Consider the following 24,901-nt stretch of genomic DNA (forward strand, 5'->3'; position numbering starts at 1 on the left):
AAGGAGAAGATCCCGGGATGGGGGTGTCGAGGCCGGGCCACTCGAGACCCCTCGCGCGGCTTCAAAGCCTGACCCTGCCTGGGGCCGGCCACGGTCGCCGTCCTCCCCACTCCTCCCCGCTCCTCCCGCGCCGGCAGCGCCCGCCCCGGCCGTCCGGGCCGGCGCGGGGGGCGCGGGACCGGGCCCTGCGTGACGTGGGCGCCGCGGCGGGAGGGGCCGCCCGGGGGGCTCCGGCCGCCTTATTAGCGCCCCGCGGGTCGCCGGCAGCGAGCATACGGCCGCTTCGCGAGCAACAGGAGCCGGCGAGCGGCCCACTCCTCCCACCTCCTCCGCCTGCCTCCTCCTCCTCCCCTCGGGCTCCTCCCGCCCCCACCTCTGTGCGAGCGGCGGAATCGCCCTCTCCCTGCTTCTTTCTCCCGCTCCCGCTCGCTCGTCTCTCTCGCTAATACTTCCCCCTGCTGTGCTCCAGGGGACCCAAGCATTCTCAGCGCTAACCTTAGGGACCCATGGTGCTCGAAAAGCCTAGAAAAAGCCGCTTCGGGCAGAGATAGTTGGAAGCCCCTCGTCCCTTCCCCCTCTCCCGGCGCAGCCCATGCCCGGCTCGCAGCACCTTCTCGCTCCTGCACGCTCTGTTTGGGAGGACGGGGTGAGAAGGTGAAGTGGAAAGAACTGCAGAGCAGAGGGGGCCAGTCTCAGAGCTCAGATTTCATTTTCATTGAAGCAAAGCACGGAAGATCAGTTTTCTTCTGTTTGTTTGTTTTTGTTTTAATTCTGCATTTTTTGGTTCTTTTTTCTTTTTCTTTTTTTCAAGAAACTTATTTTGAGGGGGGGTGGGTTTGCTCTGGGCATTTGCTTTGCCCAGTAGTTGAAAAGTGAACTCGACTCGTGATGGTTCTCCTGTCACTTTGGTTGATAGCAGCCGCTCTGGTAGAGGTTAGGACTTCAGCTGATGGACAAGTAAGTGGAAAATAATAACAATAAAAAACTCAAACCCAACCTTTTCCCGAAAAAGTTCCTCCCCTCTTTCCCCTCCTCTCTCTCCTCCTCACCCCTCCCACCCTTCCCTGTTATCTGGTGCATTCACGGACGGTGTTTCGAGGGCTGGGCGCAGCGTGCGGGGCTTTCTGGGGTGGGGGGTTGAATGGCACGGGAGGTTTGGACTCCCACTTCGGGAGCCCAGGCTTGTCACACCTAGGACTTCACTTTGCGGCATTCGGAACAATTCCTGGTGACAAAGTGCAGCCAATTCGCATCCTCGCCGGGCCATCTGGGTTTCCTCTTTCCGGAGGGCGGTCTGGGCGCCTGAATGAAGTTCTGGACGCTGGGTCCGGGATCCCAGTGCTCTGGTTGCAGCAGCCGGAGTCGGGTTCGCGGGACTTTCTCTCCTCCTCACTGACTCACAGCTTTTTCGGGCAGCCGGAGGCGGGAGTTTCAGGAAGTCCTTGGGCCGGACAGGGAGCGATCCAGTAGACACGTGTCCTGGGAGGACTGCGGCAGGGCCGGGGTTTGACAGTTGGGGAGGGGGGCCCGGGGACGTTTCCTGCCCTGCGTTTTCCTGGGCAGAGGCTGGAGGCGCCGGCCGCTTTTCTCCCCTCCCCCTCTGCACAACTCCTCCTCTTTTTAAAGCGAAGTTGAGTGCAGCTCTGTTTCTTTTCGACCCAGCCCCCGCCCTTTGGAGACTCAAGGTGAAGCCCGATGCTCTCGGAAGAGTCCTTGAGAAGGCTCAGCGGGATGAGCCGAGCCGTTTGTAGTAAATCACATCAGCACAGGGCCGGTGGGACTTTGGGTACAGAATTTCTCTGTGAGTTTTTGTAGCGTCTCGGGTCTGCCTGGTCTGACTATAGGGTGAAAAGTACAGAATTGTCTGGTGGATTCCTGACCTCAAATCTGATGCATCAGGATTTAGACTTCTTTTTGCACTCGTAAATTCAGAGACTTTCTTTTCTACTCCTGACCCAGTACCCGGAGTTTTCAGAAGAGAATATCGAGTGTCAGTATTTATTTTTTGCTGGCTTCATAAATGTTAAATTAAAATTGAAACGAGCAAACGACACCCTGTCCCAAATTATTATTGAATTGGCTCATGCTCCTGTCACAGAACCTCCTACAAACTGAGGTGCAGCCTTTAGGCACCAATCCCGGTCTCCAGCATCTCCTGATTAGCCAGCTCCTGAAAAGCATTAATGGTAGAAATAAAACGCATGAGGTGATAAGATGAAACCCAGTAACTGTTTCTTTTTCTTACTTTTCCCCCTCCTTTCCAGGCTGGTAATGAAGAAATGGTGCAAATAGGTAAGCCTTGTTCTCAGATGTCACTCTTATCTTAGTAGAAAGTAGGGAATGAAGTAAGCGAAGCAAAATATTGTTCCTGAAATTTCTCCCATTGATGGTTAAAGAAACAATTGGTAGTCCAGTAACATTTCTATTCTTCTCTTCCTCTTTCCGGAGGAGGGTGTCACTTTCCTCGGGCTGAGTTGTAGTGATGTAAAAATTCTCCTGCAGTCGGACTTTTCAGGCGTCGATTTATTAACTGTCTTTGGACAAGCCACTGGTAGGTACTGGGAGGGTGATGGAGGGACTGGAAGAAGATATGGAGATAAATTAAATCAACGTTTGTAGCATTAAGAGGAGCAAATCTGATTAGAAGAGAAAGTGTAAGAATGCTACAAAGAAGAGAAAAATGAAGCACAGATGATGGAAAGTTTTCTCTTAAAATTTTTCCAGCTTTGAATAATCCCTCTGATGGCTTTTCTTATGCCATCTGCTTTGAAATAGTTATCTACTAATGTGTAAGATATTGTTAGGCCTTTTGCAGATAACATCTAAAACCTCGGTATTGCCTGACGATATGGGAATTATTCCCATTTTATGGGTGAGGACACTGAGGCTCAGAGAGTGTGACTTGTAACATGTCCTCCAAAGTCCATGGTATTTTTTGAAGCTGTTTATGATAATGTATTTGTTCTGAATGCAGAAACTGAAAGTCATCTGTCAAGAAGCTAGGCTCCATTCAGTCTTTTCATACACATTTAACTTGGGTTACTTTAAAAGATGATTTTCCTTTTGGCAGAGTGTCAGTCTCTGTAAATCGTGTATTTGTCAGGTGATATGGTAAAGTCATCTTTTACATGAAAAGATTTTGTTACTGCAGAAGTAGTTACAAATCTTTGCCCATGTGCTGTGTGCCGGGCACAGTGCTAATTGCTTTATGTGCCTAATGTCATCTGTTTCTCACAACTACACTAGGGGGTAGGGACACATTGTGCCTATTTTAGATTTGAAGGAAATGAAGCTAGAGAGGTTACACAGTAACCTGCTGTAGTGCATAGTGGAGAGCTCAGGGAATTCCATACTTGTAAACTAATGGAGGGACCCCAAGATCCAGGCCCAGAATATCTGTTTGTAGCCATATGACATCGTGTGTCAGAATGCTCCCTTCTTACTCAGTGCTTAGCATGGTTGGAACTCCTCCATAAGCTTAGACCTCCACAGGAAGTGCAGGACAGAAAGTGACTGAGAACTGCATTGAAAATACAATGTCTATGAAGAGACATTTGTCATTTGTAGTTGATAGCATTCAGCCAGCAACATGTATCTTTTTATTTTTTTTTAATTAATTAGTTTATTTATTTTTGGCTGTGTTGGGTCCTTGTTTCTGTGCGAGGGCTTTCTCCAGTTGCGGCGAGCGGGGGCCGCTCTTCATCGCGGTGCGCGGGCCTCTCACTGTCGCGGCCTCTCTTGTTGCGGGGCGCAGGCTCCAGACGCGCAGGCTCAGTAGTTGTGGCTCACAGGCGCCATACGCGCAGGCTCAGTAGTCGTGGCTCACAGGCGTAGTTGCTCCGCGGCATGTGGGATCTTCCCAGACCAGGGCTTGAACCCGTGTCCTCTGCATTGGCAGGCAGATTCTCCACCACGGCGCCTCCAGGTAAGCCCCAACATATATCTTTTTTTTTTTTTTTTTTTTTTTTGCAGTACGCGGGCCTCTCAGTGTTGTGGCCTCTCCCGTTGCGGAGCACAGGCTCCTGACGCGGAGGCTCAGCGGCCATGGCTCACGGGCCCAGCCGCTCCGCGGCACGTGGGATCTTCCCGGACCGGGGCAGGAACCCGTGTCCCCCGCATCGGCACGCGGACTCTCAACCACTGCGCCACCAGGGAAGCCCCCAACATGTATCTTTTTGTTGTTGTTTTTGCGGTACGCGGGCCTCTCACTGTTGTGGCCTCTCCCGTTGCGGAGCACAGGCTCCTGACGCGCAGGCTCAGCGGCCTTGGCTCACGGGCCCAGCCGCTCCGCGGCACGTGGGAACTTCCCGGACTGGGGCAGGAACCTGTGTCCCCCGCATTGGCAGGCGGACTCTCAACTACTAAGACACCAGGGAAGCCCCCAACATGTATCTTTTTTTTTTTTTTTGCGGTACGCGGGCCTCTCACTGCTGTGGCCCTTCCCGTTGCGGAGCACAGGCTCCTGACGCGCAGGCTCAGCGGCCATGGCTCACGGCCCCAGCCGCTCCGCGGCATGTGGGAATCTCCCGGATCGGACCGGGGCACGAACCCGTGTGCCCCGTATCGGCAGGCGGACTCTCAACCACCGTGCCACCAGGGACGTCCCCAACATGTATCTTTTTTTTTTTTTTTTTTTTTTTTTGCGGTACGCGGGCCTCTCACTGTTGTGGCCTCTCGCGTTGCGGAGCAACAGGCTCTGGACGCGCAGGCTCAGCGGCCATGTCTCAGGGGCCCAGCCGCACCGCGGCATGTGGGATCCTCCTGGACCGGGGCACGAACCCGTGTCCCCAGCAGCGGCAGGCGGACTCTCAACCACTACGGCACCAGGGAAGCCCCAGATTTTTCTTTTAACCAGTCTTCAAACAAGTAGGGAAAGAAAGCTGTGTTACTTTTATTTCTTAAACATTTGATTACTTAAACATCCCAACATTTCGATATGTAAATTAAAAAACTATTTTAAGATTACTCATTCTACAAGGAATAAAATATACTGCTTTGATTAAATTTTCAGATAGACTCAGCATGCTCATATGTAAGAGGCCCTGGGTTAGACTTTGGGTCCAGTCCTTTTGCTAATATAAACTACTTTGGTAGTTCTTGTCCTCAGGGAAGAAAGTAGTACAGGTCTGCTTTAATTTGGTAAGAGGGAGATGAGTAACAGCACTTAAGAGAAGAGGGCAGGGCACTCTTAGGTTGTGTTGCTGAAGATTTATCTGCTCCCAAGTTCCTCTGCTTTATGAGATTTCTTTCTTTTATTATTGTCATTTTTATTTACCATTTCCGAATTGAGTTAAGGGAAGAAATAAAGATAAAAATAGATTTGACTCATGAGTCTTGTGATAGCAGAAGTGTACCATTTGGCTTTGGGTTATAATCATTTATGTTGTTCTTAAGAGGGATTTAAAAATATATTTAAAAAATTTGATGTGCAATAATGAGATTCCTTTCCCCTGTCCCCATGCATCAAGGGATTGCTAACCTGGAGTTTTGGTAAATGTACTTTTCTACATATAGTTAAGTAATTTTTTTCCAATAATTGATTGAAAAGTAGTTTTATATAACTGCCTGGAGGTGCTATTTGATCAATGACACAATTAGGAAAAAGTAATAAGGTTTGTAGAATTAATGAATTTATATTTATTGATCTACAAATTGGCTAGAGAAGATTCCATGTTTCTGAATAATTTGTGAATAATTTAATGTCTCAAGAAGAGGTAAGTATAATTTAGTAACACACCACAAATTGTTAGGAAGCTAAATTTAAAAACTCCTTTCTATTGAGATATAATATACATGCAGTGTGGTGCGTATAAGTGTACACCTTGCTGATTCTTCACGAAGGGAACACTTCTGGGTATCCAGCACCCGGATTGATAAGAACATTACTAGTACTTGTGCCACTTTCCTAGCAGGATTCCCACACAAAAGGTGACTTGTAACAGGATAAATTAATTTTGCCAGTTTTAAATTCTTTTTGTAAATAGAAAAACAATACATACTTTTTTAGTATTTGGCTTAGGAGACCAGTAAAAAATATATATCTGATATGCTCCAACCCCCTAGAGTAGAGGGCAGTCTGTGATGGGGGCAGGTTAGAATATATATATATATATATATATATATATATATATATATATATATATATATATATATATATATATCACCTATGAAGTCTGTAGTACGGGATGTGACTTCTTTGCTTTTTTCTCCACCCAGTGGAAAAATGTCCTCTTGGTGTGTGACTCTTGGGAAAACGGGCAAATAGGTTTTGAACTGTCACCTAATTCTCTGCTCCCTTGTCAATCAGAGAGGAGCTATCTACCTACCTACCTATCTACACCCATGTATACATACATACACCCATGCATACATGTATACACAGTATATACATACACCCATACATACATATACCCACACATATGCACATGTGTACATGCATGCATACATACATATAGGTGCACATGTGAATGTGTATGTAATGTGTATATATGTGTAAATGTGTTTCATGAGATTGGTAGACTACTTCTGTGACATATCAGGGAGCTCTTTCATTTCTGACTCAGAATATGGCCTTGGTAGGATGCCTAGGGTAATTGTGGGTAGCTGGCTGGCTGGCCTGATTGGGTAAGGAGGTTTACTCTGTGACACATGTGGCTTAGGAAATAATCATAGTTCTGTAGAAATTGGAGAATCCAAAAAAGAATTCTCTGAGTCCTTTTGTTTCATAAGCCACGCCTTTGAGATTACTTGAGTGTTATCAGAGGAAAAATCATTGTTAAGGCTTTGGTGTTCAGCTGTCTTCCCTCTCCCACCCCCACTCTTAGAATTGGGGCATATCCATCTTTCTCTGCCCTATTTCTGTTTCCCAGTTTCAAATTTCATTGCATTTTATTCTTAACCAAATAAAGTTGCTAATTTGTCCTCTCAAATATCTGGTTTCCTGAGAAATAATTTTTCATCATTTTCAGGTACTTGTTTGGTTTTCAAGGTGTAGTGTGTCACTGTACCTTCTCCTTGGTATAGAATAAGTGTTTCCACTAGCGTAGGCCTTGAGAGAGCAAAGACTTTGTCTTGATGACTGCTGTATCCCCTGTACATAAAACAGAGCTTGGTACCTTGTGGGCTCTCAAATATTTGTTATTCAGTGCATAGATCTAGTAAGCAGGTTATTATCTTACTGGGATTTGGCTGTGTTCTGATATTCCTAAAATGCTCTTGTTTTGTGCTCCTGTCCAGGTTTAATTGGTCCCCAGGAAAATGAGGATGGTGACAATGGCTATACAGTTAATTATTCAATGTTATCAAGACTCCTTGTGACTTCCTGTTTCACCCCACAAAGCCAGGGACTTAGGCTTATCAGTTTTTTATGCTTTTGTGTTTGTGCTCAATAAGTATTTGTCAAATTGAATAGAATTATGTGCAGGTTTGGAATGTTCACTAATTTTGCTCTAAAGTCTGTTTGGGATAAGTTGCCATGTTGCTGGCATCAGTGGAAATAAGATAAGCTAAGATTGAAATCTGTCAATCCGGTTTGCCAACAGCAATACTAAAAGATGTGGTCTAAAGCAAGTTTAAAGGGATCCCTTGTAAAATTTAGAATTTCAGCCACCTAAGCCATTGTTCTTCCCTGGCACTAAAGATCATACACTTGACTTTACTGATTTAGCTCCCACCTCTCCATAGAGCATCATAATGATTAAAGTTAAATGCTTTAAGCTTCTTAGATGAAGATGTTATTAAATGCAGCATGTTACCTATCACCAGCAACTTACTGCTGGTTAGCTGAACTATTCCTTCCCCATACTTTCACTGTTTTCTTTTTTCATTGTACCAAATAATCATAATATTGCTCAGAAATGTTAAGAAATCTTTAAGGTCATCTCTGTTTCCAGGACGATTATCTTTAAGCATTCTTTGCTTATGGGTAGCCAACCAAGATTACCTTGGAAATCCATTAGGGACAATTCCAAATTGCCTGCTAAAATCATGAGTAGTTTCAATATAAAGAGTTTGGTTATACTGCTTGGACTGGATCTATTGACAGTGAAGACTTAAATGGAACCCTACTGCTTCCTCAAAGAGGATTGTTATTACCAGAATTTTGAGAACGCTTTCCTCAGAGTTCCTCTAATAGAAATCAGCTTTTACTTCTAGGCTGTGCTACTTCTATTATAAATTGTTGAGTTAGTCTTTTTAATTAATCAGTTTTTGTTCTGATTATAGATGCTTTACATGTGCCTTTTATAGTTATCTTCTATTTCTGTATCCCCCAGATTTTTGACAATCATCCCAAATATCAAACTTTTGTTATAATTTAGCATATTCTTATTCAGTCTTCTTTTAATACACAGATTATGGGGTTTTTATTGGATACCTGATTTTGTTTGGTTTAATATTTTAATGTAATTTTCCATATCATTACAAACTCCTCATAAACATCATTTTCATCCCATCATATACTAATAATCCTTATTTTATGTAATAATTTCCCTAATGGTATCCATTTTCTCATGATAGTGAACATTGCCACACAGTGTTGTATATAGGTTATTGCCCATTTTTCCAATGATTCCTTTAGGAGAGCGCCCTAGAAGTTGATTACTGAGTAAAACCAAATTAACGTGATACATTTTGACAAATGCATGACTTTTGAAGATGTTTGTAGGACGTGAATTCCTAGTAGCAATATAAAGGAAAGTGTTGATTTAAAATATTTTAATTTTAAATTAGGTTTGGTTCTGCTCTTCTTGACATTTGAACATAATTTTTAAATATTTGGTTATGCAGTCTCTGAAAGATGCAATGAATTAATCATTTTCTAGTTACCACGTACCTCAAAGTATGAACCATTGTATTATAAAAATATTTTGTAATTTTATCAGTACCCTAAGAAGATTTGTCCACCTCATAGAACAGAATTTGAGAGTTGTGTATTCTTTAGAATGGATAGTAAAGCGTGGGAAAAGTTTCCTAGCTTAGGAATCTCTGTTCCCACATGTAATTCATCCATCCTAATTTTCCGAATGCATTTACGTGACTTTGCTGACTAACTATAAATCCCTAGAAGAGATTTTGTGGTAAAATGTCAGTCTCTTGTTTATAAAATGAGTGCCACAAATTCAGCATGATGAATCTTTATGGAATTTAGAACAAATTGTGAGCAGCATGAAACAGCCTGTCTTGTTCTTGAAGTGACTGATAAAACAAAAATAGTATTTAGGAAACTTGTAGAAAGTAAAGTAGGATTAAACATATGAATCTTCAAATATTTAGATAATCACATTTCCTACAATTTTTCTTCATATTTAGTACATATATTTTTATATGTACTAATGCACACAAATAAAAAGAATGGTTGAAATAATTATTCATATGAATTTGTGTTCTCTTTCTTTTATACGTAAAGACCTCTCTTTTTTACATGTAGAGTCCATTCCTTAATCTAAAAGCTAACCAGTGTATGCATTAGAGGAACTATTAATATTCATTGCCTTTCCTCCATCAAATGGTCAGGGGCACAGACTCTGTTTACCGTGTGGTTTAAAATCCTGACTGCAACACTTTCTAGTTGATGACCTTAACCTCTCAAAGCTTCATTGTCTTGTATGTGACATAGACATACTACTCTTACTTACTTCACAGAGTTTTAAAGGATTCATAAAATGCTGGCACATGGTAAGCAAGCTAGAATAATAGGTATTATTATTAGTGTGTCTTAGTCTTGTGCTTTTAAAATTTATTTATTATTTTATTTAATTTATTTATTGTTTCTGGCTGCATTGGGTCTTCATTGCTGCGCACAGGCTTTTCCCTGGTTGCGGCTAGTGGAGGCTACTCTTCATTGCGGTGCATGGGGTTCTCATTGCGGTGGCTTCTCTTGTTGTGGACTACAGGCTCTAGGCGCGTGGGCTTCAGTAGTTGTGGCTTGCGGGGTCTAGAGCGCAGGCTCAGTAGTTGTGGCGCACGGGCTTAGTTGCTCCGTGGCATGTGGGATCTTCCCGGACCAGGGCTTGAACCCGTGTCCCCTGCATTGGCAGGCAGATTCTGAACCACTGTGCCACCAGGGAAGCCCAGTTTTGTGCTTTTAAAAAACACTTTTACTCAAGGAGAGCTGCCTCATTCTAGTCCATACATTTCTGATAGGTCTGCCTGCCACTGTGGCTTTTCAGTCACCTTAATTTAGTGTGTCATGGACTTGTACACTATCCAGCCACTCAGCTCACCATGTGACAGCTCTTTAAAGAGTTCTATTTTCATGTATTATCTTCATGTTGGTATCTCAATGTAGTGTTGCTTAATTCATTGGAATATAGCAGTAGAGGGAGGAGTTGAGTAAGGAATAGTGCAAAAAGTTATTCCACACCAATTATATTTTGTGTATACTGGACATAATTCTTTCTTTTCTTTTCATCTTATTTATTGAAATTCCTTCTTTCCATTTCATTGAGAGAATGTTCCTGTATTAATCGTGACTCCTTTGGATGCAAATAACAGGAACCCAGTTGACAGTGGTTAAGGAAGACAAAATTGATCAGGTAATCAAAGTCAGGTATAGCTGGATCTAGGGCTCAAATAATGTCAGGAATCAATCTCTCTCTCCCCTCTTCCTCCTTCCCCTCTCTGTCCCTCCCTCCTCTTTTCCCTCCCACCTTTCTTTCCTCCTTCTCTCCCTTTCTTCCCTCTTTGTTTCTCTCTTACTATTCCTCTGGGTTCGCTTTATTTCTCTAGTAGCATAAGATCGTGACTATCCAAGTTGTGGCAAAGACTGTCACCAGCAACTCTAGGCTATCATTACCCCACTAGACAGAACACTTCTGTTCTGGCTGCTCCAGTTAATAGCTCCTGGTAGGGCATTTATTGGCTACCTGGCTTGAGTCATAAGCTTATTCTCAAACCATGAACTGTGCTCAGTGATGCAGTGCTCTGATTAGCCTGGATTGAGGTGTTTCACTCTTGACTGACAGGGACTGAGAGTGGAGTGTGAGATGGTTAACCTGAGGGAAAACTGGGGTTCAGTTAAAGGACAAGGAGGGACGGATGCTGGGCGGCACACGTGTGCAGTAACGTCACAGCTGTGAGGACTTCCGCCACATTGATGGGAGCTGTTGGCTGTGGCAGGCAGAGGAGTGGACCCCCAAGATGTCTGTGTTTGAATCCCTGGAACTTGTAAATACATGACATGGCAAAGAGGAATTAAGTCTTCAGGTGGAATTAAGGTTGCTAATCAGTTGACCTTAAAATAGGGAGATTATCCTGGATTACCTGTTGGAAAGTCCTTATAGATGGAAGGGGGAGGTGAAAAAGACTTGGTTTGATGTTGCTGGCTTTGAAGATGGAAGGAGGGAACCTTGAGCCAGCGAACGCAGGTAGCCTCTGGACGTTGAAAAAGGCAAGGAAGCAGATCGTTCCTAGTGCTTCCAAAAGAAATGCAGCCTGCTGACACCTTGCTTTCAGCCCTGTGCAACCTATTTCAGACTTTTGACCTCCAGAACTGTAGGATAACGTATTCATGTTGTTTCAGGTCGCCAGGTTTGTGGCAGTTTGTTACAGCAGCAATAGGAAACTAAAGCAGCAGCCTAGTGGACTGTCCTGGTTTCTCATACTTTTTGTCAAACCATAAGCCAGACTATTTTAGATTTGGAAAATATAATTACCACAAGTAAAGTTTCAGGGAAAACCTTTAAAGCTACTATCCGCATTTCTTATCTGTCATATTTTCCCCAGCCTTTGGCCCTAGGGACAAATGCTAATTTTCCTGGCTTTAAATTCTAGACTCAATATTAGTCTTCAAAAGTATTATCCATCAAAAAATTGTAAGACGTATGAGAAATATTAATTTTTAGAATGTCTAATATTGCTCTTGAGTCTGTAAAATGTCCAATGATGATAAATATAACCAGTGGAAGTGCTTCTTTAAAAACTAAGATTGGAATGTTAAGTGTTTGGCATTTGGGCCTCACTTAAAAAAAATAAATCTCTACTTGTTATCCTGTTATTGATTATTTGATCATTTTAAGATGCAAACAAAGAAAATACTTGGATATTTTTCTTTAAAACAGTTTTCTTAAAAGATCTCCTCTTACCTGATTTCATGTCCTGGAATGCTGAAGAATGTGCTGTTCTTTCCTAAATGACTCTCTTGAACATAAACATTGTGCAATTGCAACAAATATTTATGAAAAAGCCAGATTAAAAAAATGAGAAGAATTTTAAAGTTCACAACTATTTGTTCTTTCTTAATAATGAGTAAAAGCAAAGCACCTCCCCCCTCCACCCCCCAAATGGCTATGAAAATAGGTTTGCAACTAAAATAAAAGACATCAAAGTGTTTCTCTGCCTTGTGGCGATAAGAGCCTAGAGGAGATGAAGTGAGGAAAAAGGAATTTGGCTGCATTCAGAATTTCAGCATGTGTCAAAATTAATTTTTAATTGCCTTTGAGAGAAGATGTGTCCCCTTCTCCGTTAGCGTTTACAGCTTTGGTGAGCCCTTTGGCATGTGATGTCCTTTTTAACGTCCACTCTTCACCCCACACACATCTTTCCTGGAGCAGCTGGCTCCTGTCATTTCTGATGAAAGTCATTCTCTTACCCTTGGCTCAGGATTTGGAAATGTTGTTGTTGGAGCTGCTTCTTTAGCAGATCTTGAAAATGCTTATTTGATTTCATTCTTGTGGCCAGATTGTTGCATACTGAGAATTTATACCTGATAAAGGAAATTGCCTGTGTGACTGCCTCTAGTGTAGAGCAATCAGCCAATTCTCGGGAGAGATTCCCAGTCTCTGGGTTGGGTAATGGAGCATGGGTTGTTACAGCCAGTCTAGACTTCAGGCCATTTGTTGACATGGAGCTTAAGATCCCTTCTAACCACTAGAAACACTATATTTGTGTGAGACTGAAATGGGGAGAGGCTTGAGGGGTGCTGGGACACGGAAGGAATCTGATATTGACTTCCTTCGTGTACAGCTCTAGCTAGATGATGATGGTGATGGTGATAATAACACCAGCTAATTTTTCATTTATTGAAATGTTATTAGATGGACTAAGCCCTTTATGTGCCTTATCTCTTCTTCCTATTTTACAGGTAACCTGTCTGAGCCTTAATTTTCATAATTTCAAGCTCATGTGCCAAAGAGCACATGAGATTGAAACCAGCCTTCAAATGCAGTGCTTTTTGACTCCAGACCTTTAGTATTCAACCATCATACCCCACCCCCTTCTTTGCTTGGAAATTAGAGCCACATTGCATCAATCACAAGTATTCCAATATTCTGTGTGCCTGGGGTAGATTTGGTCTTAATTAGATCAGCTAAAAATTGCCGTGATATATGAGACTTTGTACTGCAGCCATTTTAGGTCCTAGCAATGTTGATTGTACTACTGAAGACTTCTCTTCTCTTGCTGTTCTAGAGTGTGGTCTTTGTAATGTGCTGGGGACATCTAGTCTCTTCTAGGAAACATTTGTGTAGCGTTCTACAACATACTTAGAAGGATACCAACCTGCCTGTCCTCCGTTGTGAGCATATGTGGCTGAATGCGTGAAGGAGTATAGATGATCCCAAAGCCTGGGCTACAGGGTGATGCTGTGACAGCACTCCTTCCCAAGAATCCCCACTTCCAAAAATAGCCATTAATTTCTCTTTTCCCCAAAGACTGATGTACACTGGGGACATTTAAACACATTTAAGAACACACCTCTGTCCTTTAAAATCTCTGAAAGGACAAGACATAAACATATAATTTTTCACCCAAAGGGATTTTTATAACTGTTATGCAGGCAGTGCACGACAGTCAGAGCTAGGAAGTTTAGACCCTGAGGTCTGTACTTTAGGCAGTTTAACAGGGCAGGTTTCATGGAGAAGATGGGGCTTGGGAAAGGCCGTGAGGGCCGGGTTAGATTTGCATGCATGGAGAGAAAGCAACAGACCTCTCCCCCGGTTGATGCAATAGAGTAGGGCTCTAAAGGCAGGAGTGATTAAGCTAGTGAGCACATTAGAATGTTTCTTTAGGTTATATGGGAGATGATGTTGAAAAGAAATTAGGGACAGAATGCAGAGGGCCTTAAATGATAAAGTTAAGTTTTGATTTGGGTTAAATTACCTAACTTTGAGTTTAGTTTCTTATGTGTGAAGTGAGGGGAATTGATTAGTAGATGGTCTTTCAAGCAATTTTCAGGTCTGACATGGAAATACAGATATCAATTTTCTGAATTTATTTTATCCTAAAGTAATGATGAGCCAGTTGAAACTCTTCATAAAGAATAACAGGGTAATATTAATACCTAACATTTATTGAGCACTTACTATGTGCTGGATACTGTGTTAAGCACTTTGGATTAGGCCGTTTAATTTTTACAAGTCTATGAACTAAATACTGTTGCCCTAATTTTTTCAGGTGGGTACTGACATAAAAAGTCTTAAGTGACCAGAATCACAAAGGTAGTGAGTGGTAGAACCTAGGCATATTAGACATAAGACTTCAAAACAATTTTTCTGGCAGTAATTTAGAAAATATTCTGATACAATGTATACGGCATTTGGTAGTGAGAAATTATATGTGGGGCATTTGGACTTGGTACTTGCAGCTTTTCAGTGTGAGGTGATGAGAACTTGAAGGTGATTGGAAGAAAGGGGATTAATTTGAGAGAGATTTTAAGGTGAGATCAGTAGGACTTGAATGATATAAAGTGGGGAAAAAGTTGAAATGAAGTCAGTTTTTTTTAGCGTGGGAGTTTGGGAGAATCAGCGCATCATGAACAGAAATAGTGAAGTCAGGAAGACAAGATGAATACTCAGGTGAAAATGAGAAGTTTGGTGTAGATATTTTAAGGGTGAAGAGAGGGTATGACACCTTCTTCTCAGCACAGTGAAACTGACCCATTCAGCTTTCAGTTTGAGGCAACTTTTCTTTTTCTTTAACCTGTATTTACTGAGGGTCTGTTATGTGTAAGTATCATGCTAAAACACAGACATGTGTAAATGGTCCAAAGCCTCAGAAATGAGTAAAATTTGGAAACTATTAGGAAAGTCTAACATGGCTGACATTAAAACAGAAAGTCTGACTAGCTCAAAGGTCTTTAAGTATATGGAAGCACAGAACATTGGGTCCTTAAATCCTTTGATGTAAGTTGTGTGCACTATTTGTGTGTTTGTGTGTGAAAAGAAGTACATACATATCACACATACACACATGCACAGATACACAAGAAGGTGGTTTTTTTCATGCAGTGCAAGAAGGGAGAAGTCATTATGTTAAACTCTAGAATGAGGAATTTAGATATGAAAGAATTCCCTGACCAGGAGAATTGTTAATGTTATCATTAGACTGACAGCGAAGATGTGACAGTACTTTTTCTTATAGGTAGTTCAAGCTTTTGAGGAGGTCCTCAATTAAACATACCCCGCTGACCTGCCTGGGTTCTGAACACGTTGAGAAATAGAAAATCTAAAGACATAGTGAAAATATCTCTTACAAAAGAGGCTGGGGAGAAGCACAAGGCTCTCACCTGGGCAGGCAGTGGGCTGGCGGACCGGGCACCCCAGCCAGTGTGTGTCAGGTCCACTGGGCTGAGACAGAGCCTGCTGCTGGGGAGGTAGAAGAGAACGGCGTCCTTATCAGGATCGTTCCCAGGCCAGGAATGATGATGAGGGAGTGCTGAGCTTTGCAAACCACTTATTTTTCCCAGACTTGCTAATCACATCCGTCATGCTTCTTCACTGGGGAAGGGTGAGTTAAGGGGGACGGAGAGGCCTAAATACTCAGAGAAAAATCTCTCCTCCCAGAAGGCGGGAGTAGGTGAAAGGTACTGCACCTCTAACTTAAGAAAACATGACGTCTTCTACTTGAGATGTCTTAATTGTAAGAAAGAGGCAAGGAAGAGATGATCTTTCAAGGTCTTGTTCATATTTGACCTGTAGAGTTATAATTCTGTGACTATCTAGAGGGATGCAGAGTGGGGCCTGATCTCCTGCCTCTGGTTCCTAAGCACAGGGGCTCTGTGTCTGCATTCCAGGAGGTCTGTTTCAGTGGTTAGATCCATGTTTGTCGTTGTCCTTAGTAGCTTAAAATGTAAGTTTGGGATACTATGAAATGTTTGATTTAAAGGCCAGCAGGAATGGTGAGAAATACACCCAACGTTTGCAAGCAAATTCGGGCAATAGAGGTGTATGACAACTTGTGTGGTTTGCTGTCATCCATCGCTTGATGGTAAATTACTATTTGGGGAAAAGAAGATGCATTCTAATTTTAGATACTCCCTCAGGCTAAACTGCTCTCATTCATTAATTCACATATATTTACTGAGTGGCTTCAGAGTCAGTTTCTGGCACTGGAGAACTATAGTGAAGAGAAAAGATAAAAATCCCTGCCCTGGTGAAGGGATATGCTAGTAGGTATAAAGAAACAATGAACAAATAAACATATAAATAAGATTTAGAGTATGTGAGATGGTGACAAGTTTTGTGGAAGTAAAATGCAGAAGGGAGATAGTAATGAGACAGTTACGGGGGGGCAGGAAAGACCTGAATGCGAGGGTCAAGTTTAAGCAAACACCTGAAGGAATGGAGGGGTGAGCCACGCAGCTGTCAGGGGGAAGACACTTTGGCAGAGGAAATGGTGAGCACAATGACCTTGAAATGTGAGAATTCCCAGTGCTGGCCCTTGTGAGCCATTTTTCTCTGAGTGGGATGGGTTTTGAGAAGACATGATCTGTCATTGGCTCTGTTTTAAGGATAACCTGTGAAGGGGAAGATGGTGGTTTGGACTAGGGTAGCAGCAGGGGAGGTGGTGAGCAGTGGTCAGAGTCTGGAGATATTTTGAAGATAGGGTCAGTAGAATTCGTTAAAAGATTTGGTGTGTGGTGTGAGAAGAATTAAGGATGGTTTAGTCAAGTTTTTGGTCTGAGTAACTGGGAGGATAGCGTTGCCATTTCCTGACAGGGGCAAGGAGGTGCAGGTTTGGAAGCAGGAAGGTAGGAAGTTTACTTTTGGAAGTGCTGAGGTACCTAGTGAATATCCACAGGGAGAGGATCCAGTGGCAATTGACTAGACGAGGGAAGATCTTATGGAGGAAGCCTGGGCTGGAGATGTATGATGGTGAAGGTATTCAAAGTCAGGAGACAAGATGAGTTCACCTCATCCTGGGAGGGTAGATGCAGAAGAGGAGAGTCTGGGACCAGGTCATGCAACACTGCAGTGTGTTCAGGTCATGAGAATAAAGGAACGTGAGGAGGGAGAATGGGAAGGGGAGACCACTGAGGAGAAGAGGAGAACCAGAAGAGAATGGTGTCTAGAAGCTAAAGAAAGGAAGTATTTTAAGAAGGAAAGAGAAATAGAGTCAGATGCTGCTAATAGGGCAAGTAAGAAGATGGAGTCTCGACCATTGGTGTCAGCAACATGGGGTTACTAGTGACCTTGACAAGAGCGTGATTGGAGTGGGTTCAAGAAAGAACAAGCGTGGGAAGAGAGGAATTGGAGATATCTAATATACTCAATTTTTAAAAAGTGTTTTGCTATAAAGGGCAGTGAAATAATGGGAACTTAGCTAGAGGCAGATGTGGCATCAAGAAAGTTTTTTGTCAAAGATGGAAAATATGGCAGCTTATTAATTTACTGGTGGGAATGATCTAGTGATGGGAAAATTGATGAGGAAAGAAACTGAGGGCAATTGCTGAAGCCGTCTTGCAAAGGCAAGAGGGGCTAGGATGTGTACATGAACGGAGGCTTTGCTCTTAGGTAAGACAGAACCGCAGACAGTTCATCCATACTACCGGGGTCGGTGGGGGGAGGTGGAAATGGACCAGACAGGCACAGGTGCCAGTGGGTTGTGCAAAATTCACTGCTTCTGAGTTATGCTTGGGTAATTAGTGACCACAGTGTGGCTTTACAGTGGCCCCAGCTTTCTGTGCTTGTGGAACTTACGGCTCACACAAACCTTTACATGCCTATTGCTGTGGCCCTTCAGCCACCCCAGCTGACAATTTAAAATAGTTTCATATTTTAAAATTGCGCCTGGGCACTATTTTAGTAAGTGACTAATTTACATTTAAGTTAAAGTAGTTAAAATTTACTGAATCCTCTGGATAATCTCATTTAAACCTCTCATCAAACTTATGAAGTTGGAACTATTACTAACCTCTAGTTAACAACTGAGGATACTAAGCCTAAAGAAAAAATAAAGAACTTGCTCAAGTTCAGGTGTTGACTTTTCTGCTTTCTGGCACTGTAGTCTCTTCCTTGACCATAGGCTGTATTGCTTTGTGGAAGTATTTGGGCCTGTGAAATGTGTCATTTCTGAAAGCAGTAAATTAATGTTGGTTTGCATATGTGATTGTAACCTGAGATTAAATACTTTTGATAGCTTTGAGCTTTATCCACCACCTCTTTATTTTTCTCCCCAAGACCAAGAATTTAAGAGCCTTTTAAAATAATTTTTTTTTTTTTTTTTTTGTGGTACGGGGGCCTCTCACCGTTGTGGCCTCACCTGTTGCGGAGCACAGGCTCCGGACACTCAGGCTCAGCGGCCATGGCTCACGGGCCCAGCCACTCCACGGCATGTGGGATCTTCCCGGACCGGGACACGAACCCGCGTCCCCTGCATCGGCAGGCAGACTCTCAACCACTGCACCACCAGGGAAGCCCTACAATAATTTTTGAAGGTACAATACAGGAAAAATAGGTTGGCTGGCTGCAGGTAGGCAGGATGTCATCATTCTTGTGGTAGTTTTCCTTAAAATCAGATCTTAACTTAGAAATTGACAGCAAGATGTTCCATCAGTGAGTGAGAGCGTGATCTTCAGCATCGAGATGATCAGAATTGAAAATTTCCTTTGGCTCCTTGTTTGCTATGTGTCAGGCCTTCTAGGTCTGCTTTCTCATTTATAAACGAAGGGTAGTAATACCTACCAACTGTGATTGTTGTAAGAATTAGAGAAGGTATATTCTCAAGCACAAAGCAGAGTGCCTGATATTTATTCTGCAATAAATGGCAGGTGACTGGGTAGCTCCTTTGTCCATTCCATTAACTACCATCCAGTGGGGCTAAATGTATCTTTTCCATTAATTCCCAACTGGAAAATGACTCATTCAGAGTTTAATTTCAAAAATGTTTCTTATGTGTACGTTTTAGGAATGGCTTATTATTTAACATTGGATAAGACAAAGCTCTATAGAAATGCACCATCTTTATTTTGAATAACAGTTCAGAACACATTGTCTGACAGTGGAAAAATGGACTCATCCCAGAGAATCTAGGGTGTATGGGTTTACTGTAAGCATGAAACTCCTATTGGGTGTGGAGGAGACTCCCTTCATTCTTCCTAAATTTTCTAGTTCTCCAGTCACTTATCCAGGCATCAGTATATTGTTTATAGACTTCAGTTGTGTGAATTCCCTTCGGTGGAGATGAGAAATCCATACATTAAATGAAGCATCGCTTTTCCTTCCCTTGACACAGTAAACCGATGGTTAAAGAAAGAGTTACAGCTGGAATTATTGGTGCAGCCAGATGCTCATGGGCCTTGGGTAGTAAGTCAGCACATGGAGCATCATAGATAAAGCAAATGTTCCCCAGTTACCTGCATTACTAACTTAAACATGTAAACAAATCCTACTGATAAGAGACCCTGGCAGGTACAAAATCTTATATTAGATGATACTGGAAATACTGAGTTGAATGGGGAGTTCCTTATCCTTAAGGAATTAATTTGGGGTTGGCTTTGTCCCTCCACCTCCAAGAGCCCAATTCATCCATCCCCGTGGAAACTTTCCCCTCTATCAGTCTGCTTTTGTGACTCTTGAGTTCATTCCCTAAAATTTCAAGTTCTTTCTCTAAACCAGAATTTACAAAAGTATTTGCCAAGGATTTGGTTGTAAGGGAGACCGAATCTGTGTGCCTGTGCTCACCCCAATGCCTGGTGTAAGCCTTTGACTGTGATATAGAGAGCCTGTGAAGCAGGAATTGTGTTGCTGCTGTTCCCAGTGTGGAAGCCAGGCTTCACTCTACTCTGTGATATGACCACCCTCACTCCTCTGCTTAGTAAATATGTACAACCATTTTACTTACTCTGTGCATTTAATAAAGGGGGATATTTTGTTTAAATAACATCGGTCATTATAAGGGGCATAATGGTAACAAACTTGGCACTCAAGGAATTTCCAAGTTGCAAAATACCTTCACTTGTCTTCTGGTACTTTACACTTTTTTTTTTTTGAGTTATTTAAAAAGCAGGAAAGTAACGAAAACATAGTGATTCTATAAGGATACTTTAAGACCATAGGTTGTAGGTTCATTTATGGGCCTCATATGCTAATGTGTTAGATAACACGCATGAAGTTTCCATAGGTGAGCAGTATTTGTGAATCATATCATTTTTTCAGGGTACTTTATTATACTCCAGGACTAGTCTTAGGCTAGAATCATGAAGGTGGGGAAGTTTTAACTTGATGTTCTCAGATTTTCCTTTCCATGCATCCTTTCTTCATCCTTGTTGCCCTCCTCATTTCCTTCTGTCTTCAAAATCATTTCTATTAAGGGAGAAATGGTTGATTTAATGTGTTATCTTTCCCCAGGATGTTTGCATTTCAGCAGACACAGTACTCTCATTTGGCTAAACTTGGGGAATTAAGTTCTAATTGTGAAATTCAGTTTAACATGTAAGTGGCCACGCGTGTTGTAAAGTGAACCCCAAATATTGAATTCATATTCAAATGAGTGTCTTTCCCATGTAAGGAATATGGTGCAAAATGACAATGCCATTTACTCTTGACTAACCAGTACTAGTGTATTCAGTTTATAGATGGTTATTTCTTCTTTTTTACTCCATTCTCCTCATTTGCTGAAAATGTTCTGTTATTTATGGGATACAACATGATGTAGCAGAGTGAGTGTGTGGGCTTTGGAGTATGACTTGGAGACATATCTGAGCTTCACAGTTATTTGACCTTGGACACACACCTCCTGAATCTCAGTTTCCTCACCTGTGAAGTATGATTGTTAGGGTTGGTATGATGGAAAAGATATGTATAAATTACCACACCATAAACTACAGTGTATAAATTACAGGCCAGTGGTAGATGTAATACAAAGTAGCTATGATGATTAGTATAAATTCTAGGATTCTTACAAGGAAAAAATTAAAACAATCAGAAAAAGGTTTTTCTATGTAATAGCAACTTTGTTAAAAGTTTGTAGCAGTTATCAGTTATGCCAATTATAAACTAACTGGGAGTATGTGTTGACTATAAGCACACCAGATACAGTTTATGGAAAGTTATTCTGTTCATATTCTCAAACATATAAATGAGATGAATATTCACATTGCAGTAAACTTTTTTTTTTAATTAAGAAAATGATTCATTGAACACAGAGTTACCTAAATGCGTTTGAGAAATGATTTGAATTCTCAGAATTTACTACTTATGAGATGGTTTAAGAATATATTTATTATGCAAGTCGAGGTACGGTCTTGTGAGGTGGACACTTGATGCCTATGTTATGTCCTCCTGTGTTCTCTTGTTATACAGGGTTCTACAATTCTATTTTTCACCCCACAGATTTACCAATAAAGAGACAGAGAGAGTATGAGCTGGTGACTCCAGTCAGCACAAATTTTGAAGGACACTATCTCTCCCATATTCTTTCTGCAAATCACAAAAAGAGGTCAGCGAGGGACGTGTCTTCCAACTCTGAGCAATTGTTCTTTAACATCACAGCATTTGGAAGAGATTTTCATCTGAGACTAAAGCCCAACACTCAGCTAGTAGCTCCTGGCGCTGTTGTGGAATGGCATGAGGCATCTCTGGTGCCTGGGAATATAACCGACCGCATTAATGATCATCAACCAGGAAGTGCTTCAGAAAGAATCTGGAAAACAGAGCCTTTGCAGACTAACTGTGCTTATGTTGGTGACATCATGGACATTCCGGGAACCTCTGTTGCCATTAGCAACTGTGATGGTCTGGTAAGACTCATTGCCTTTTGTGTCTGTGTGTTTGCAGGTGTTCGGGAGTGCAGCATGGCTTCAGCATGGTTTGGAAAGTAGAGGTGGAAAGAAAACCTCACTATTATATTTTAGGTTCAGGGAGAAGCATTAGAAAGCATTTTACTGACAAAGATGTGTGCTTTGGCTTAATTTGACATGAAGACAACATTAGTCTAAGAAACCAAACACAACTATTTTAGCATTCTTGGCTTATATGTTCACTTGTATAACACTGGGGATTTTATTTCCTTATTTGTTTAAAATCATTCTGACAACTTTCTAAAGAAGTGTAGATTCCTTCAAAATGATAGTATTTCCCTTCTTATGTGGAAATGTTGGATATCCTCTTAAAGAAAGTATTTGAAAGCATTCTTTCGCTTCCCAAAGAATGCTAAAATGGGAAATGAGAAGCTCCTCTGTCAGAATTTGTTCAAATAGCATTACTCTATGGACATGAGATGTAGTTCTCTCTGTATTGTGGCTTTGATTCATTTTTTTCTTTATTTTTGAATAGAATACCCATATATGGCTCTTTAGTTTTGTGGATGAGGCCAGTAGTAACTGATCCTTCTTCACATGCTGTGAAGATGGGAAGTATTTTTATTTGTTTTGTATCTCCAGATGTTATTTGAAAAGTGTGTCAATGTTTATGTCTCTTGCATTCACAGTTGACTCCAAGTCTTTGTTCAGAAAGAGCAACCATTTTTCTTTCTATGGTTGCCAGGCTGCTGTTTCTTGGGAGTTCAGAGCTATTGTCTTTGTTTTGTCTCTCTTCTGGGAGTTCTCAAAATATTCCTTGCATTCCTTCTACCTTGGCTAGTCCCCCAACAATACCTTGAATCTTCTGCCACTGTCCTCTCTATGCATAAGCAGAACCCAAAGGAGTTATGATACCATATGTTTTTATCCAAGGCTGGTGGATTAATGGTTGTAAGCTTTATTTTGGGGTCTTGTACTGCCTCTTGATGTTCTGTGGGGTTTTAGAAGTCAGGATGGAAAACTGAATAGAGCATGTGTGGCAGGTCCAGATCTCCAAGTTGGACTCTGTCAGTTTAGGACCACACTGTCACATTTAGTGCTGGACCATGCCCTTGGGTTTGAAGACACAAGGAATCTCTCAAATTCCTCTCATTCCACACAAACATTGAATAGGTCTGAATTAACTAAGTCATTGAATAAAACAATAGATAGTGCTTTCTAAAAAGACTAAGTTTAAAGTATTCACTAAGAGAGGTTGATTCAACACTACCAGGATATAAAAAGAAATAAATTATTAAAAAAAGGTACTGTTTTATAGTACTTCTAAGTAAAATATACTGAGTATATAATTTAGTGTTATTTTTAAGTTTTACAGCATAAAAAGATTATTTTTTATCTCCTTGGTTAAGATTGAAGCTTGAGCTAGAAGATTTGAAGCTTGAAAATCAGTTTAAGGAAGGCAAAAGGCAAGGAAATTATTTTAATGGGTTATCATAGTGATTTTTAAACCCGACAGCAATCAGTAATTTTCTTACTGTACATGTCAAATTATCTAGTTATAGATACAGAAATCTGGGGCAATAGCAAGTTGCTGTAAGGAAGAGGAAAATAGATATGGAGTTTGAATGAACATTAATTATTAGGATTAATTTCTCATTTTTAAGATGTGGTGTTAACTGTTGGCATCATGTGTATGTTGATATAGCGTGTGTGTGTGTGTGCGCGTGCACATCTCTACCAGTGTAAACCGCAAGTATTCATTTGTTCCATTCTTTGATCCATTGATTAATTAATTAATTAAAAGATATTTCTGGGAAGCCAGTTACAGGTCAAGCACTATTCCAAGCATTGTGAAATGGTGACAGGAATGATCCCAATTACCATCCTCATGGAGCTCAAAGATGTTAAATTTGCCACAGATGTTAAGTGCCAAAATATCTGGTATACATGTATGTGTGTGTTTATATTAGACATACATATTAGAATCATGTTTAACTTAAAAAACTGTGGTATAAGGAAGTATCTTCTGGAGAGATTTTATGAATGGGGACAGAATTTCGAACCAGACATAAGTGGCCCAGGCCTTGCACTTGATGCAGGAAGAGGGTGGTGTCTAGCCTACAGCAGGCAGTGCTGCCTATGTGGGTGTACAGAAACAGAAGCCTCTTCTAGAGTGTCTAGCTCATAGCAGCTATGGAGGAAGAGTAAAGATGATGGCAGGAAGAGAAGCACGGTTATAGAGAGCAGATCAATACATTAGAGTGATAACACCAGTGGCTACTTCATTAAGCTGGGGACAAGTTCTTAAAATTGCATTGGACAGGATAAGCTCCTTAGCAGACATGAAGTAGGAAGTAAAATTGATGGGAATATAAATAAATTTGGCTGATTAGCTGATTCCTAAACCTTTTTTGTTCCTTTAGCTTGCTGTGTAGGGATTTGGGTTTGACCTTCTTGAACTTAGGAAGGGAAGCAGGGATACTGAGATAACATAGATGCCTGAGGATTAACCTGATGGGCTATAAAGCCATTGCCCTGGGAAGCTCTGGGATTATAATCAAATCCAAGTTGTCCCAGTAGAAAGCACAGCCACTCCTGCCTTAAAAATACCAATGGGAACATCTCTGCCCAGAAACCATTAGGTTAAGTCCCCTGCTATGGAAAAGAATGCCAGTGAAGCCCTATCTGGATGGGTGCATTTTAGACTGGTGTAGATGGGGGTCCAGTGATCTGGTTTTCTACATGCGTCCTTTGATCTCTTGCTCATAGGGAGCAGCTACATGTATTTATTTTTCACTGAGGTTGGAAAGTTCTTAGCGTGGCCTTCTCCCTGAGTGAAACTCCTTACCTCTTTTTCGCTAATACTGCCTTGTGGCATACTGTGTATGTTTGAAATGGGCAGTGCTCTGAGACAGAATTAATTTGTATTAAACAGAATGCTTTAGT

General features: G+C 41.7%; 1 protein-coding gene across 1 annotated transcript in view; it reads left to right on the forward strand.

Annotated features, from left to right (window-relative positions):
- Nucleotides 1-639: 639 nt before the first annotated feature.
- ADAMTS3 (ADAM metallopeptidase with thrombospondin type 1 motif 3) overlaps nucleotides 640-24,901 on the forward strand; it is a gene marked incomplete at its 3' end in the record, with an annotated part of 289,349 nt that continues 265,087 nt past the window's right edge. The window contains exons 1-3 of the mRNA XM_082653240.1: nucleotides 640-957; nucleotides 2,265-2,292; nucleotides 21,549-21,955. Coding sequence (XP_082509366.1) covers nucleotides 889-957; nucleotides 2,265-2,292; nucleotides 21,549-21,955 — 504 coding nt within the window. The 5' untranslated portion in view covers nucleotides 640-888. The remainder of the gene's footprint in view (nucleotides 958-2,264; nucleotides 2,293-21,548; nucleotides 21,956-24,901) is intronic.

This window comes from Grampus griseus, assembly GCF_964374135.1.
Source record: "Grampus griseus genome assembly, chromosome: 4".
Lineage (NCBI taxonomy): Eukaryota > Metazoa > Chordata > Mammalia > Artiodactyla > Delphinidae > Grampus > Grampus griseus.